The sequence below is a fragment of the Rosa chinensis genome, chromosome 5, assembly GCF_002994745.2.
Source record: "Rosa chinensis cultivar Old Blush chromosome 5, RchiOBHm-V2, whole genome shotgun sequence".
Taxonomy (NCBI): domain Eukaryota; kingdom Viridiplantae; phylum Streptophyta; class Magnoliopsida; order Rosales; family Rosaceae; genus Rosa; species Rosa chinensis.
In genome coordinates, this window is record NC_037092.1 from 36,416,761 (window position 1) to 36,434,175 (window position 17,415).

The following is a 17,415-nucleotide window of genomic DNA, read 5'->3' on the forward strand; positions in this document are numbered from 1 at the left end:
CCCGCTTATGTGAACTCAAAGTATCAATTTTGGCGCTAGGTTAGGCATTACTCGTTTATACAACACAAATAAGTCATTCAGTTGTGGGATTATCAATCACTAGATACATTTCAATCAAAATCTATAGGTTTTGGGGGGAATGAGTGCTATTTTGGGGCAAACATAGGCACATCCAAACCTTTCCTTCTTGATCATACAACACAGAGTAAAAAACTGTTGTATGATATTTTGCATGTCACTCTCATACAACAGATATAATTATTCTGTTGTACTATGTAGTACCAATTTTGAGCCAAATTTGAGTCAAATTAAGAGGGAAATCTGCCGCTATTTTTTTTTTCATTCACACAACAAATTATTCTTGTAAGTGTTGTGTAATGACCTTCTAGCTAAAAACTTCAGAATTTTAACAACTTTATACAACACAAGTTTTTTAAACGTGTTGTATGATTCACTTTCCCTCATCACACAACAAATTTTTTTTTTTCGTTGTGCAAAAAGTGTTGTATGTTGAGGTTATTGGCCTAGTGTTGGTTCATTCGACTTGAGGTATTCTTTCCCTGGATATAAAAGCTGTGTGTTATCAAGTGATATGGATGTAAAACTGATGTTTAGGTGTATGTTTGATTTTAAATTGAATTCTATTGATATTTTGGTGAGGGATTCTAATGGGAGCACCATTTTGGTGCCTTATTGTCTAGGGAGTAGTAGTTCTACTTCTGCAACAACATCTTGGGATGATGTTTCATGTGCTTCTTCATGTTTGTCAATGGGTTCAAGCAATATTATTGATGCGAGTGAATACTTGGGGTGTTATAGGCCAGAGGCTCCAAAGAGTTATCTCACTCATGAGTGCAGGGCTTTACAAGGCATGAGGATCAAAAGTTTGAAGGGGAGGGGGGTGTTAGAATTTAGGGAAAAGTTGACCAAGTATGCTATTGAAACTAGTTTTCTTTTCAAGTACACACGGAATACCTCAAGTCGTGTTATTGCAGAGTGTGCTAAGAGATATTCTGATGGTTGTCAATGGTTTATTCGCGCTTTGAAGAACAAGGTGAATGGCTTTTTCTACATAAAGAAGTTGAATAATGTTCACACATGCAAAGGAGTTCTTAGGAAGCAAAAGAGTAAGCTTTTGGGGTCTCATGTTGTGAAATCGGAGATTGCTAATGAGTTGAAGTCTAATCCTCAACTCAAGCCTAAAGAGATTGTGTCTCGTTTGAAGCATTCTTTTGGTTTAGATGTGTCTTATAGGACTGCTTGGTATGGGAAAGAGTTGGCTAGAAAAGCTGTCCATGGTCATGATGGTGACTCATATTCTCAACTGCTTTGGTATCGTGATGCTATTTTATCTAGTAATCTGGGCTCTTATTGCATATTGGAAACTGATCATTTAAGTAATCATTTTGTACGTTTCTTCATTTGTTTTTCTGGTTGCATTGAGGGCTTTAAGTCATGCATTCCGCTTCTGTTAGTGGATGCTGCTCATTTGAAGAGTAAGTATAAGGGATACATGCTCTGTGCTACTGGAAAGAATGGAAACCAAGGTATGTTTTATTTTGTGCTCTCTGTTCTGTGCTCAGTATCTTGGATGGTAGCTTTATATAGCTGTGATAGTATATATCTATGCCTGTCATAGTATCTTTGTGTACCTATATCAATAACTTTTAAAGGGTCAGTAGCTTCTGCTTCAATTTCCATTTTCAAATACTAATTATTTGTTTTATCTTTTTTTGCAGAGTTCTTCCCCTTTGCATTTGCAGTTGTAGATTCTGAAAATCATACGAATTGGATTGGTTTTTTGATCATCTATATAACATCTTGTCTCCGCAAGGTAGAAATGTGACTTTTGTTACTGATCGACACATCGGACTATTGAATGTTGTTGCCAGGGTATTTCCAGATTCTCCTCATTAATACTGCTACTATCACCTTAAGGAGAATGTTAGAAGTGTGTACCGAAAGCAATCTGAAAATTATTTTGTTGACAAGATTGTGGAGGAATTTACGAAAGTTGCTTATTCACCTACATTAGCAAGCTATAACTTCAACTTTCACAACTTGAAGAAAGAAGGTGGTCCGCCTATTGAAGAGTTTCTGCGATCTTTGCCGTTGGAAAAGTGGTGCAATGCATTTTTCAAAGGAAACATGTATGGTGAAATGGCAAATAGTGTTGCCGAGTCATTTAACAATTGGACTAGAGATTTGCGTGAGCTTCCTATATTTGAGATATTTGAAGGCTTAAGGGCTAAGGTTATGGAGAATATGTCTGAGAGGAAGTTTGCATGCAAGAGGTGGACCACTATTTTGTGTCCTCCAATGGAGGCTTTGTTGAAGAAATCAATGGATATTGGGCGGCATTGGGCTGTTAGTATGTCTAGTGAGACTGTTTTTGAAGTTCATTCAGATAAATCAATGGCGGTTGATCTTGGGAACAGCACTTGCTCTTGCCGTCAATGGCAAATTAATTCATTCCCATGTTCACATGCTCTTGCTGCAATCCAAAAGGTTGGAGTGGAACCTGTGTATAGTTACATTGAGCCGTTTTACACCTGTCAAAGCTATATGGATTCCTACGCACATGGTATTCATCCTATACCAAATATGGAGAAGTTTTATGAAGATGCAGCTAGTTCAACTTCTGTCGTTAAGCCTCCATTGGTTAGGAGGCCATTCGGCTGGCCAAAATCTGTTTGAATGAAGTCTGCAGAAGAAGGAAGCACAAGGAGGCGTATCAAGTGTGGCCGGTATGGTGAGTTGGGGCGCCACAACAAGATAACGTGTACTGCGCCAATCTGAAAGCTGGTAGTAGTACATGAACACATGGAGTATCTTTTTACAACATTGACAGTAGTTTTCTATAACAATTTGAGTATCTTTTTATACCATTTGGAGTAGCTGTTACTATACTGTCATTCTTTTACAGAGTATAGCTTTTACTTGTGTTGGCAACTGTAAATGAACAGAGTATCTTTATACAACATTAACAGTATCTTTTGATCACCTTTGCGTATCTGTTTATATGATTGAGAATATCTTTTGATCAACTTTGTCTAATGATTTCGACATAAATTTCAAAATAAACCTAGAAATGGACATTAAAGAAGAAAACTAAAGCTAAAAGTAACAAAATAGAAATCAATTTCCACCAATATTAAAGCTGAAAATTAAACATAAAGCTACTGTTAACAATTCGTAAAGCCACTGTCAGTACTTCAAAATACTACTGTTAGCCCGACGTCATTTTCCATCAAATATCAAAGCTAGAAATTAAACAACATCAAGGTACTGTTCACACATGAAAAATCTACTTTCATAGCCTCAAAAACCTATTGTCAGCACTACATAAAGCTACTATTTTCGATTATCATCTAATGCCTCTTGCCGCTCCTTGTTCTTTTAGTGGTATACGTGAAGTCCTTGTCTTCAGTAGCCTTCCTTATTTTGTTCTTGATTCGATCCACCATTGAATTTCTCTTTACAGCTTGCTTCTTCCCTTTCTTCTTCTTTTTAGTGGGTTCTTCTTGTTCATCAGCAACTTCTTCTTCAAGTTCTTCTTCAGCAGCAGCTTTTTTCACCCTTTCCCTTCTCCCTAATTGTTTCTTTGCTTCCTGTTTCTGAGAAGACCTGCCTCTTTTATCTCTTCTTGCTGCTGTGTGCTTTTTTTTGGTTGTTCTCACTTCAGGTTTTTCTTCTTTGTCTTCATCATCGTCTCCACCATCTTCACCATCATCTCCTTCTCCACACTCTTCCTCACCATCTTCACCATCATCTCCTTCTCCTCTCTCTTCCTCACCATCTTCACCATCATCTCCTTCTCCAACCTCTTCCTCACCATCTTTACCATCCTCACCATCACTTTTACTATTTTCTACATCTTCTTTCCGTAAATCCTCTTGAGCATCCAACATATCCTTCTCGAGTAGCTTTCTTTCCATTTCCAGCAATTCATTTTCTAGATTGTGTATCATTTCTCTCTGCTGCTCAATGACGTCCTCCAAGTTCTTTTTTTCCTTCTCAATGGTTGTAAAAGCTTTCCACTTCTTCAACAATTTGTTCTGCAAGATCTGTATCTTCCTTGTTGCTATATTGTCTTCCTCAAAGGCTTTGTCCAACATCTCCCAATATCTATCATTCTGCCTTGCTAGCTTTTCATTCTCTTCGGTCAACTTCTTCAACAAGTCTTGAGTTTTCTGGTTTTCTTTTTGCAAAAGACTTTTTTGAGTTGTTGCTTCTTCCAACGAGTCTATTATGTCCTTCATTCTCTTCTAACTTTCTGCTTCTTCTTTTAGTCGCTCTTGGGTGGTTTTCATGTGCTGTATCCAAAAAAAAAAAATTCACATTAAAAAGCTACTGAGGTGGTTATTAAAATATACTAACATAGTTATACAAAGATACAAACTTGCTCAGAATTAATTACATGAAACTGAAAGTTTCTTAGCTACTGATTTGAATACAAAAAGCTACTCAAATGATTAAAGAAAGCTACTAACATAATCATACGAATCTACTAACTAGTCCATGAAACTGAAAGATTCTGAAAATTAAAAAAAAAACTACTGATGAGCTTAAAAGAAGCTACTCAAACAGTTACAGAAAACTACTAAAATTTTCAAAGAAAATTACTTGGTTATAATCACATAGGCTGAGAAAGGCAGAGAAAGCTACTAACCTAGGCAGAGAAAGCTACTGAAAATCAACAAAGAAAGATACTTACCCAATCTCCAAAAGTTGGAGTTACAAAGTCTTCCTCCCTCAGCTCTTCGTTTGATTCTTCTGATGCTACTCCTCTGTTTCTTCCTCTGATGTCATGCATTGCCACTTCCAAGTCTTCCTTTGTTAGCTTTCGGTCAAACATTTCCTTTTTTTCATCAAACAAAGTACACACAATGTTAAAGACTAGAACAATATATTTCTAAACTAATTTCTTATTGCAAATTTATTCTTTGTTTTTCTTTCTTTACCTCTATCTGCCCATTGGTTAGTTTCTCCATTTCTTTGTGCAGCTCGATGAGTGACCATCTTATGAAATTTGGCGACCCTAATTCATTTCTCTTGATTAGTCCTCCCATCTTTGTCTTCTCAGCTAACCAATACTGTTACACAACAATGAGAAAAACATTAATTTTGAGGGCTAAATCTACTGATATATTAATGAAACTAACATTAGTGGTTACTTACCATGATTAGCGGCAAACAACCTGACAAATTGACATCTTTGTCTTCTTGCTTCTTACTTAGATCATTGTGTAGATGGTCTAATACCAAGGTTGCCCATGAATATCGTTGCCAAGAATTCCATTCGGTGCCAATTTCTACCAACTTCTAGGACAATGTAGAACCTGAGGTGCAGAACAAGAAGGATACGAACAGATTCATGATGATTAGCGATGCCACCTCACTTGGGACTTGATTCTTTGGGTCTTTCAAAGATTCGGCAAGTGCACTATCGATCATCGCTTTTGTCACTTTCTTTGCATCTCCAAAATACTTGTCAATCATCCGATTCTTTGTTGGCTTCTGGTAGTGCTTGTTTAGCTCGAATGTGACTCCTTCCAATCGCATTCCAAGGCAGATAGCTACATCTTCACGAGTTATTTTGTGTATCCTTTCCCCAAGCAGAAACCCTTTCTGATTGACGTCGTATGTCTTGACCATTCTATGAATGTCCTCATCTACTTTTCTGCATTCATTGTCTTTTAAAAGTCCATGATGGAAGACATAAATGATCTCCCAGAATGGTGTCCTATTCAACCTCAACATTACATCTGGACTAATCATCCCTTTGTAGGTTTTCATCTTCTCATTGAATGACTGTAGACTTGCTCTATACTATGGTATTCGGTCTCTATGTTCAGCCATTTTCCCTTCTTCAAGTAGATACAAACAAAGCTACTAAGACTACAAAAGATTTTCACAAAAACAACAAAAAAGCTATGAAATGTTACTGCTAAAGACTATGAAACCTACTAACACCCAGCACAAAATCTACTACCATAAACTGTCAAACTTACTAGCACCCGACACAAAATCTACTACCATAAACTATGAAACCTACTAGCAACAAACAAAGCTACTAAAGGCTACAAAAGATACAAAAACGACAAAAAAAGCTATGAAATGTTACTGCAAAAGACTATGAAACCTACTAGCAACCAACACAAAATCTACTATCGTAAACTATGAAACCTACTAGCAACAAACACAAAATCTACTATCATAAACTATGAAACCTACTAGCAACCAACAAAGCTACTAAGGCTATAGAGAGAAAAAGGCTATGAAATGTTACTACCAGAGAGAAAGCAACTGCGACAGAGAGAAAGCGCCGACGGAAAAGCTACTGAAATGTAGCTACTGAGAGGAAAAACTACTGAGAGGCTATTAAGAGAGGCGCCGCCAATGGAAAAGCTACTCAGAGAGAGGCGCCGACGGAGAGGAAAAGCTGCTGAGAGAGGCGCCAACGGAGAAGCTACTGAGAGAGGAGCCACTGACGGAAAAGCTTCTGAGAGAGTCACCTCCGACGGAAAAGCTACTGAGAGAGAGGTGCCGATGGAGAGGAAAAGCTACTGAGAGAGGCGCCGTCAACGGAGAAGCTACTGAGAGAGGCGCCGCTGACGGAAAAGCTACTAAGAGAGGCGCCGCTCTGTCGAGAGAGAGAGAGAGGGAGAGAGAGAGAGAGAGAGAGAGAGAGAGAGAGAGGGTTTCTGATTCCAAATGACCTAGAACGTGAAATTGGGTCTGTTTAGATACCAGTGGCAGAGCTGTAATTTCTATTATTTTTAATGTTTAATAATTAACACTATTCCTAACCTAATGGCCTTATGAGAACAAGAAATATTTGGTGGCCTTAAAGCTAAAAAAACATTGAAATATGCACTTATATGCAATTTTCTCGTGTATCTATTGGTGAAGTTACCAAGTAAATATTTTCCTGGTAAAAAGGAGGATAATATCCAAGAGTCTCCAGCTAGCTAAGAGTTATCTTAAAAGACTTTTATGTAAATCTGTCCCAGAATTTTTAATTACAGACAGAGATCCAGATAATGTTCTTTGATCTTAGACCTATAAACGATAGGTTCAAAGAGTGCTTTAGTTGTTTTTTATAATAAAAATCAGCTCCAAGTATATGTTTAGATAGTAATGATTGTATATGTTTATATATACCTCCGATCCCAAATTTTTACATTAACCCACTGATAAGAATGAAGTTACCTCACCAAGAAATTCCGATCCCTATTCATATCCTCGGAGACTCCGAGGAATCCAACCATCAAAGACATACATATGTGCTCACGATATTTTATAATTGTGTTATATATTTATGCTTAAACCTCATATAAGTACGTATTCTCTTCAATTCATGACTTCTTTTCCTCCTAGCTGGCTAGGAAAATCCTAAGAAATGGGTAGGAGTCTCCTCTGCTTTCGGCAATTTTCAAGCCCTTGTAGATTGCCTAAGCAAGACTCCGATGATGATCGAAGAATTAGCTTCACAACATCGATTGTCGAGTTCATGAAGCCATCATGCTTATGGAGAGAAAAGAGCGTGAGGCGGAAAACGTAAGTGCAGCTGGCCAAAAGGCAGAAGAAGCAGCAGAAGGTGAAAATGGTGAAGGAGCTCACTCTAGAGGAGTGGTTTTCAATAACGTCGCCATGCAGAGATGACAATAATAGCCTTCGCATCAATGGATCAGCTGAACACAACACCTGGGTTTTTCCATCTCCAGATGATGATGATGTTATGTCAAATTCGAGGCACAGTTTTTCTCAGCAGAGGCTGGTGATTGAAGTGGTTGACTGTGGAAGAAGAAGAAGTGATGCTTCTTGTTTGAGCTCAAGGAAGAGTGGGAAGGTGAAGAAAAGGGTCAGCTTTAGATTTACCAGAAGAGGCTGATATAATCATTTTCTGTTCACCAAAAGCAGATTATGAAGAATGAATTAATCAAGTTTATGGTAATGTATGCATTTGTAAACTGTTTAGTTTAATGGTGAATGTGTACACTACCATAAAAAATAAAGAAATTGCTACATGTATGATTCAAGTTAATTATCAGTTATTGTTTTTTCTTTTCTTTTTTCTCTCTCTTTTTGGTCTGGAAACAAGTTTACAACTTTACAAAAGAACCCAACTATTCTGGTTTATTTCATTTAAATAATTAAGGTTTAGTTTAATTGCAACTGAAATAACTAACATTGCTCACTAGTAGCCCATCACTTTGTTCCAAAAAATTAAATTAGGTTGAGGATCTATCAACAAAAGTCCAACTATTCAAATGGTATTTCAAAAGCTGTAAGCTAGCTTTAGTGGAAGCAAAGTGAATGTAGACTCCTCATTCATACAACTAGCTGTGCTATATCATATGATGCAGAGAACATAATAATAAGCTATAAAGAAGCCAAAGTGAACAGAGTTGCCCAATTGTTTTCTTCAAAGGAACACAGTCATAAAGCCCATCGAGTATATAAATAATGACTACTGCAGTCAATAATAGCACAAACAAACACACAAAAGACGGAGATAAAGAAGAGGATTGAGCCAACCCTCTTAATTCTCTTTTTTATCTTTTGTGTTATCTACTTCTTTCCCCAACTACTACGCAATAAAAATAAAATAAAACTATTTGCACATGCATTCGTAAATCACATTGTAGACAACAAAATTTAACATTACTCATGAAAAAGAAAGTGAAGCCACTATGTGATAGAATTGTAGCTTCTCTAGCAGCTCTTTGGCATGTGATGTGCCTCTCTTTTCTACTCGTGAAAATAGTTCACCGCTGAGCTTCTCCCCTATGTGTGCATCGACGAGGACTCCAGCCACACTCCGGCAGCTGTTGGCGAGGGCTCGACCTACTTCAGCTGCGTCATCGGGCTGGTTCACCACAAGGGGGCTCCCTCCTTTGAAAATCTCAAGCTTGTTAATGGTGAATGAGCCGTCGGCTTCTACAACCTCCTTAAAGTCTTGTAAACTTGATGCATACACCGGAATGTTGAAAGTGTCACGTTTGTCACTAGTGATAAGCCCCTGCAATCAAAACGTACAGAACGTTTATTAATTCATTTAATTTGAAAGATAAAAGATAAGTATTTACTGCATGGAATGTCAGCCACACACAGAGACCATGTAGATCTTGTATTAATAATCAACTGTACCAGTCGGTTTAGAATGGTACTTGATTGATGGAGAGGAGTTCATGAACTGACTCTTTGCTAAGCTGAAGGCAGTTTTTTTTTAATATTTTTTTACGATGATGAACATTGATCCTTTTGTCTTTGATATAAGACATTACTATCCAACTCATCGATGATCGATATAGTGTATGTATGGGCCATCCACGAGCCAATGTTGTTATAATTCCATTCCATTTGCCGACAGTACGTAGTAATCAACGAGTTGAGGGATATCGATTAACTTTAGTGAGAGCATCAAACGGCTAGAATTAGTGTAGCTTAATCATGACCAGTGCAAAAACATAATTAGGTCTTGTGAAATCAATAACACCTAACGTTGCATATCTATCTTTCGTATCAAAGTCATCATCAACCCCATCCTTCCTTCTCGCGCTCTATAAGAAGAAAGAGATGAAGTGAAATAAAATGTTACGACTCTCCGGAATACGTCACTCTTTACGAATTCAATTATCGAATTCAAGATTTAACGACTATAAACATCTAGAAAGTCCTAAGTAAAGCATACTCTAAACAACTACAAAATCGTCTCACAACATTAGGATTTTGGTACCCTCTGGTTCTTGATGGGTGTTGATGGTGTGTGCTTGCTTTTGGTCTGCCAAGAAGCAGAAGGCAATGACAACTACCTAGTCATAGGTTTATACATTAACATGTATACAGTACTATTTGGTTATTGACCCTAGGCTAGCATTGAGAGTAAAGGAGTACCTCTTGGAGAAGATCGTCCCAGGCATCCTGAAAGTGGGTGCCGAAGAGAATGCCGGGACCACCCTGGTCGGTGGGGTCGACGGAGGTCCTGCCGAGGCAAACAAGGAACATGGAGCCACCTTTCTTCATCTCCTTTGATCTTGCTCGCAGGAAGCTCGCTAGGTCTGTTTGATACTGCTTCTTGTAAGCCTTGGCCGTGCACTCCTCCGCGCCGTGGATGAACACCCTCCCTTTGTTGTACGCCGTCGATCGCTTGTCCACCACACTCTCCGGCACCTGTATGTCCAACATACGTATTTGTATACGTAGTATAGAATAGTTAGCTTTGAATTTTGACTACACGGGACACACCAGAACAAAGCATGCATTTGCATAAAGTAGTAAGATCACTCTCATGAGCTATATATCTTCTGTCTAGATTCTTCAAGAAATCCAGCAGGCTCACAGTGCTTTTGTTTGATCATTTTTGGTCCAACCCACTTGACTTTATTGCCTCGATCCAATGCATTCAGTCTTTTTCAGGACAAGTCGAAATATGTATACATAATAATTCTTGGGACAATAGGATAAATTGCTTTAGGCATGCTTGAAAGTTGAAAGTTGGAAGAAATGATTTGGTGATTAAGAACCCTAATTCAAAAGTACCAGTAACTCTAGCTTAGTTAGTGAGTTGATTAGCCAATCTAACTATGAGTTTCGCAAACAATATACAATATACATCATAATATCATAGAAGGTAGATATTACTAAATTAATGATGTGATTGAAAAAGAGAAAATTAGTACAAATTGACAGAGGGATAAAAATAATGTTTCTGTTTCAAAACAATTATTACTGGCTTTTACGAACTTAGCTACTTTCTCCTAACCCCGAAGACCATAATTTTTTTGGGCATTTAACTTTTGACGTACTCAAAGCCGGCTATAAAAAACAGATGTTAAATATAGGAAATGTATTGTTGCATATATATATATAGGAAATGTATAATACGTTTCTTTTACTTTCTTTTTCTTAAAGTGCGGCATATTCATTTATTATGAGATCCTCGGAAACAATCGATCGGGTTTCAAATATATGTCATTACCAACCTAGAATTTTGTTGTTGGTCATATTATAAAATGCAGTAAAAAAAAAAAAACGATAAAGCAATTCTGACCAATAATGAACAATATTCACCTGAGAAAGCCAATGCAAGGAAAACGCCGAGTGAAAGAGGTCAATGGACCTGGACGGGAAAAGCCTCCGGTAAAAGGAACCCGGAACCCCAGCCGCAAAGTACGAGCGGTGGTTATCTGCGGCGAGGCACTCCTCCATGCTCCCGGCCCCGTAGTTGGCCAGAGGAGGGAGGAGCTGGAAGAGAGTGTTGAAATCATTGCTAGGGAGGTCGGAGAAAAACGCTGAGAACTCCGGCGGGTCAATCCCGGAGGCCTCGTAGCGCTTGGTAATGTGCTTGATGATCACATCGACGATGTAGATGGTGTTGCTTCCGCTCGAGCACCCCAAGTCCACAACCACAAAGGGAACATCGGGGGAGCTCAGCTGAACACTGTCTAGGGTTTCCTTGAGAAGGTGAAGCATAGATCTTGCATGTATGGCCTGAAAATCATTTAAGAACACAATAAATATTTAAACAACAAATTAGGTGTTTAATGGTTTAATACTTTCATAATAATTGGACCAACCTGCGCTTGGGAATTATTGGCATAGCTGGCTTCTCCTTTGCCTCCTTTCATGCTAAAAATCCTCTCAAGCTTTATGTTAGAGACTACAACATTGTCTCCCTTTGGAGCCATTTCAATAATATTATGATCAGAGAGAAAGAAACTTGGGTGAGAATATTATTTGTACTGAGAGGTTTGAAGGGGGAAGTGAGAAAACGTTGGGTATATATAGAGGGAGAGGAGAGAGAGAAAAGGGTAATATATGTTTTTGAGAAGAGTGACAATGAAATTATGATATACTGCATATATTTTTAGGAGTGGCATGTTGGGGAGCTAGCTCTTTAATTGTGTTCCCTAAAGAATTTTCCATGTGCACCAAGTTGGGGCTGATGTGACCTGCCTCTTTAATTTGCTCAAGAATTTATAGGAGCTAGCTAGTAGTGTATATTGAAAGGTTTCTATATACATATATCCAATTCCACTTAAAAATTACTGTCTGTTATTATAAACTTTTAATATAAAACTGTGACGACAATTTTTTTCTTTCTTTTTAAAAGAATCACGTCAATTTATTTCATTGATCAGCAAAATTATACATACTGATTCATTCCGGTGGGATTGTTAAAAGAGTCACTACCTAAGTAATTCAACATTTTTAAGAATCATGAAGCTTAGCAAAAAACTACCTAAAAACATCCTAGAAAGTCAAAGGCAAAATGATCCATTTTGGTGGGACTGTTAAAAGAGTCACTACCTCAGTAATTCAACATTTTTAAAGATCATGAAGTTCAGCCAAAAACTACCCTAAAACATCCTAGAAAATCAAAGGAAATGATATCTTAGGCATTCTTAGCGACATATCTCATTCTTGTGCTGAAACCGGCTATCTCTAAAAGAAGAGGGACCTCACTTACCTCATCAGTTTCCACCTCATTAGCCTCCAATGTAGCATCATTGGAGTCCATCAAAGTAGCAACCAACAGTAACCCCTTCACTCACCTCTAATTTGCAAGGGGTCCTCTTGCTTTTCACTCTAGGTTTTCAAACCTTTGTAGGAGAGATCCTCACCACGCCCTTATTATTGGGCAGTCTGAAATCAGCTTAGATGAATCTGCCTTAAGCTTAGCCTTCTTTCCAAGTTGAACATAATCTGGTCCAACTAAATGCTTTACACCACTCAACTGCACCTCTGTGGCCAAAACCATCACCGCCAGCGCAGCAACCTGCACAGAAGAGGCAGGTGCATTCCATCCCTACACCGCCTTTAGAAGCTCCAAAGATAGGTCCACAATTTCAGCCAAGCTTGGCTGTTTTCCATTTGCCGACGTTAGCCCTAACTTTATGGAACCAGATGTAGAAACACTAGCCTTAGGGTTTGGACCTGAAGCACCACCACTTGCAAAACTCAAACCACATTCTGTTCGCTTAGAAGAGAGCCCAGCAGACCCCAAAAAACTTTGTCGCCACCGCATTGCTAGTCTTCTTGCTAAAGAGTTGGTCGCATATCTGGCCACCATGGTCTAACAACCCGCAACCCCGACACCACCCTTTCATCTTCTCGTAGGGCAGTGCACCTCCACCATTGTAGATGTTGTGAAGCTGAACGTGCGTCGCACTCATAAATGTCGGCGAACATCCAAGAGCATTTGAAAAAGTTGTTGCAGAAGGCCACGCTGCAGTACATACTGCCTAGCCCAGAGATACCGCCCCATGGAAGATCTGATCAACATCAAAGACACCTCCATCTAGAGTCGCGGTGGAAGACAGCACATCACCACCTAGGTCTCCAATGAGTACAGAGGGACACATTCCGGATCTCCAATCCCGTCGTATTCTGCCAACAACAACATTTGGCCTTTAAAATGCCAGGGACTACCGTATAGCACCCTTCGCCCTTCCTCCCTCACTTGGAACCGAAACTGAAAATTGTCCCCCTCCAGCTTTGTGATCGAAAAACTATCACGCATCCCCCACACTGCTGCCTTGCCCTAGGTAGACCAAACTTGTCTTCTGCCCTAAGTATGACCATCCGACCAACCAAATAGAAAAAAGAATTGGCCACCGCCGCTGCTCCGGCTTCACCAAACTCTACCACAACCTCGTCCGTTAGCGTAATCACTGCTGCCAGTCTTGATGTCATAGCCTCAGCCATCACACCACCAATCTCAGAGAAGGCAGACTCCTCTCAACCCTAGAGACGCTAAGTTTTTTTTTTTTTTTTGGACTTAAAGGGTTTTTGTTCTTTTTTTTTTTTTTTTGGCGGGGGATAAAAAGTTAGGGGTCTTCACGTTCTCCAAATTATTTCTTTCATGTTTGAACTAATATGTGAAATGCTAATGAACTATTACACTTCAATGTTATTTAATGTTCGATATATTTCACATTCATTTGTGAGAGTAGCTTATAGTATATTTTCTATCAACAAAACTCATAAAATGCCTAAATTGGACCAAGTTAAAATTCTTAAAGAAACTATAAAAGTACAATTTCTATCAACAAAACTCACAAAATACCTAAATCGGACCAAGTCAAAATTGTTAAAGAAACTATAAAAGTACAATTTCTATCAACAAAACTCACAAAATACCTATATCGGACCAAGTCAAAATTGTTTAAGAAACATAAAACAACATTTTATTGAGAGAATTTGACCTACCTATCAGAATAAAAGGAAGAAGATAACACAATTTTATTTAATTTTCGATTTCACATTAATTTGTGATAGTAGCTTATAGTATATTTCTATCAACAAAACTCACAAAATACCTAAATCAGACTAGGTCAAAATTGTTAAAGAAACATAAAAGTGCGTTTTATTTAGGGAATTTGACCTAACCTATCGGAATAAAAGGAAGAAGACAAAAAAAACTCAAGTATTTATGCATATGATAAGATCTCCAAACCTGAAAAAACATATACCTCATCCTTGACATTGAAAGATTGAAGGTTAAGTTGAAGTTTAATTCATGACAAACTTTTAATCGAATTTCACCATTTGTGCCTTACAGTTTACAAGAATGTAATCAAAACGAAAAAGAAAAACTTAAAATAAACTAACCTGGGATTTGGAATTGCTGCCATCGTTGTCTTCTACTTTCCATCCATTCTTGCCATTCTTGCTCTCACCAATGTTCATATCATTTGAAGCCATAGTAATTTATCAGAGTTTTGTATGTAACTGTGGGGTAGAAATGAAAAGGAGTTACAACTGCATATACATATATACAAGGGAGTAGCTAGCCTAGGGCGAGAAGGGTCAATTGACCCTTCTAAATTTTTAGAAAATCCTTAATTAGTGTTAATGATCGATCTATGAATCTTAATGGAATGAAATAAAATTGACCCTTCTCAATTTTTAAAAAATCCTTAATGAGTCTCAATTTTTAAAATTCAATACAAATTTATCTTAATTAGTTTTAATTATTCTTGAACTTTAATGGAATGAAATAATATTTTACACTATTAATACAGTACCACATGTATCTAATTAATACGAATCTTTTCAAGGTTTTCTTACCCTATTGATAGATATGCGCGCATATTTATGATTCTTTATTAATATGCTAAATTGAAGTAACACATAAGTTAACTGTATTTTTGGTGCTTGCACGCACCCTAAACCCAGAGTCTGGCTTCTGTGCAATTGCGTTCCCCAGGCGGCGCACGACGTCTGGGCGAGCCACTGGCTTTTCCTCGTTTCGTGGTCTGCTACCGGACGGGTGGTTTTCATCATGGGGCTCGGGGAGGTCTGTTGCTACTTGAAGTCTAGCAGGATGGGCTTTGATGACGGGTCTGGTGCAACACCTCTGAAGCAATGTGGTCAGGTTTTTGATTCTAGGGATGTCAATGGCAACTTGGGAGGGACTGGATTTTGATCTGCTTCGTTTCCAAGCGGCGACGCAGGCGTCTGGTGGCGACATCGATCTGGAATCTGGGTGGACTCAAATCGTTTTGGTTTTGAGTTTTCTTGGATATCAGGCTCGTGGGTGGTCGAAGTTGTTTTGTCAGAGGCATCTGGGATCGGCAACGACGTGGTTGTGGTTGTAGCCACCATGTGAAGGAGATGAAGCATTGGGCCGGGTTTGGGCCGTTTTTGCTAGGGTTTGAGTAGGACTACTCTTCGGAATGCTGTCAATTGGGCCTGGGTGATTGGGTCTAGGGAGAGCCCTAGGCCTACCATTTGGGCTCCTATTTAGTTAGTTTTTTCTTTCTAAATAATTTCCTTTTTTGAGGAAGCTATGCACTCTTGTGTTAGCACTCTTGTGTTAGTATGGTGCCTATTTACTGTGGTTTGTCATAGTTTTTAGGCTTTCTTGAATAAGTGAGCGTGGGTACCGTCAAATGATCGGACCTAACCTACCCATAGATGTGGTTTACCACAAACTCTTTATCTACCCATAGATGGTAGAGGGAGGATATGTAATGGTCCTTTCTGGCCTGAGTATTAATATATCGACATGATATTCTTCAAAAAAAAAAAAAGTAACTCATAAGTTTTTCTATATTTATCATTCATCTTAAATCCCAAAATTTATTCAACATGATTTAAGGATCTTTCAATTTCAACATTAGTAAAAGAAATATTACACCTAAATTTTCTTAATTATACTAATATATATATATATATATATATATTTGGGCAAAAGATTGTGTTATTTTTAGAGGACGACTAGAAATGAATATAATTTGTTAGTTAAGAGAGATTTTTGGCTACGCCACTGCATATATTTAGCGAGTAAATTACATTTGGATAAAGTAATACATTTGTAATTAATCATTTCCAGAGTTCCTGTGATATTACTAGTGAAATTACTTAGACGTGGTTAGATTTAGGTGGGTCAATATGTATAATTTCATGTTATTAAATAATCCACCATTTTTTGTTAATAAAAAAAGATAGTGATTCCCCCCCCCCCCCCAACCAAAAAAAAAAAAAGATAGTGATATACCACTGAAAAAAGAAAAAGAAGATAGTTATACCAACTCCTCAACCATTTGTATTTGGTAGCAATGTAGCATAATTAAACCCTCATTAATCAACACGACAAAATTAGTATGCCAATCCAATTTTGTAGAGTCCTAGCAAGTCATGACCGTAAGTAGCGATCATGCCAAAATAGGAAAAGAGTGTGCCAACGCCATCAATAGCTTCTGTTTAGGGAAACAATGGAGTTTAAATTACATGTATGTATAGTATTATAAACATCACATGGTTAGCAGCATAATGAGATATGAAACTTGCTAGGTTTTTGTGTCTTTCATTGGCCCTATAAAATAATTTTGAGAGAATTATTAACTAATAATCCTCCTACAACGTATAATGACAACAATGAACTTAACATACATTATATTTCTTATAGTTTAAGTACGCAAATACACAGGGACATGATTAGAAAGCTTAGCTCCATTAGAAAAAGTATATATATGTTGAGGAGTTTACTCCAAGACGCAATTTTATTGTCGGCTTGCTTATGAGGACTTTTTTGGATGATGGAAATCAAAGATATCTATTAAAAGCCAAATGATGAATAATTATGTTCTTATTAATTTAACCATCACCCAGAAATCAAGGTTCAATTTGTACCTAACCCTTTTTAACTACTAATTAGGCTTCTAGCCTTTGTTGGATTAGTGTTGGTACGTAAGTGATTAGCAAAAAGCCAACGAATTACACGAGAAAACAAAAGGCACCGCTCAAGTTCTAAGAAATTATATTTCTAACAACTAATCTCATAAGAAGATCAAAGTTAACCTAAAATTGGATGAGTAAACGTTGTAAAACTGTTGATGTAAAGTCTTTGTAACAACTCGACTACTTTCTCAACCGAAAGACCAAAAGCTTGGTTTAGTT

The 17,415-nt window shown here is 37.9% G+C and overlaps 3 protein-coding genes across 3 annotated transcripts; 1 reads left to right on the forward strand and 2 right to left on the reverse strand.

The window, feature by feature from the left end:
- The first annotated feature begins 769 nt into the window (after nucleotides 1–769).
- Nucleotides 770–2,697, forward strand: LOC112203731. The gene is made up of 3 exons (XM_024344654.1): nucleotides 770–1,547; nucleotides 1,740–1,834; nucleotides 1,939–2,697. Exons 1-3 carry the CDS (start codon nucleotides 770–772, stop codon nucleotides 2,695–2,697), a joined length of 1,632 nt encoding a protein of 543 aa, XP_024200422.1.
- A 674-nt stretch (nucleotides 2,698–3,371) lies between these two features.
- LOC112203732 (histone H2A.Z-specific chaperone CHZ1-like) lies at nucleotides 3,372–4,262 on the reverse strand. The gene is made up of 2 exons (XM_024344655.1): nucleotides 3,836–4,262; nucleotides 3,372–3,736 (listed from the first exon to the last, which is right to left on the reverse strand). Exons 1-2 carry the CDS (start codon nucleotides 4,260–4,262, stop codon nucleotides 3,372–3,374), a joined length of 792 nt encoding a protein of 263 aa, XP_024200423.1.
- A 4,180-nt stretch (nucleotides 4,263–8,442) lies between these two features.
- On the reverse strand, nucleotides 8,443–14,735 carry LOC112167364 (indole-3-acetate O-methyltransferase 1). The gene is made up of 5 exons (XM_024304376.2): nucleotides 14,623–14,735; nucleotides 11,586–11,684; nucleotides 11,080–11,499; nucleotides 9,904–10,179; nucleotides 8,443–9,028 (listed from the first exon to the last, which is right to left on the reverse strand). Exons 1-5 carry the CDS (start codon nucleotides 14,713–14,715, stop codon nucleotides 8,675–8,677), a joined length of 1,242 nt encoding a protein of 413 aa, XP_024160144.2. The 5' UTR covers nucleotides 14,716–14,735; the 3' UTR covers nucleotides 8,443–8,674.
- Between the last annotated feature and the right edge of the window lie 2,680 nt (nucleotides 14,736–17,415).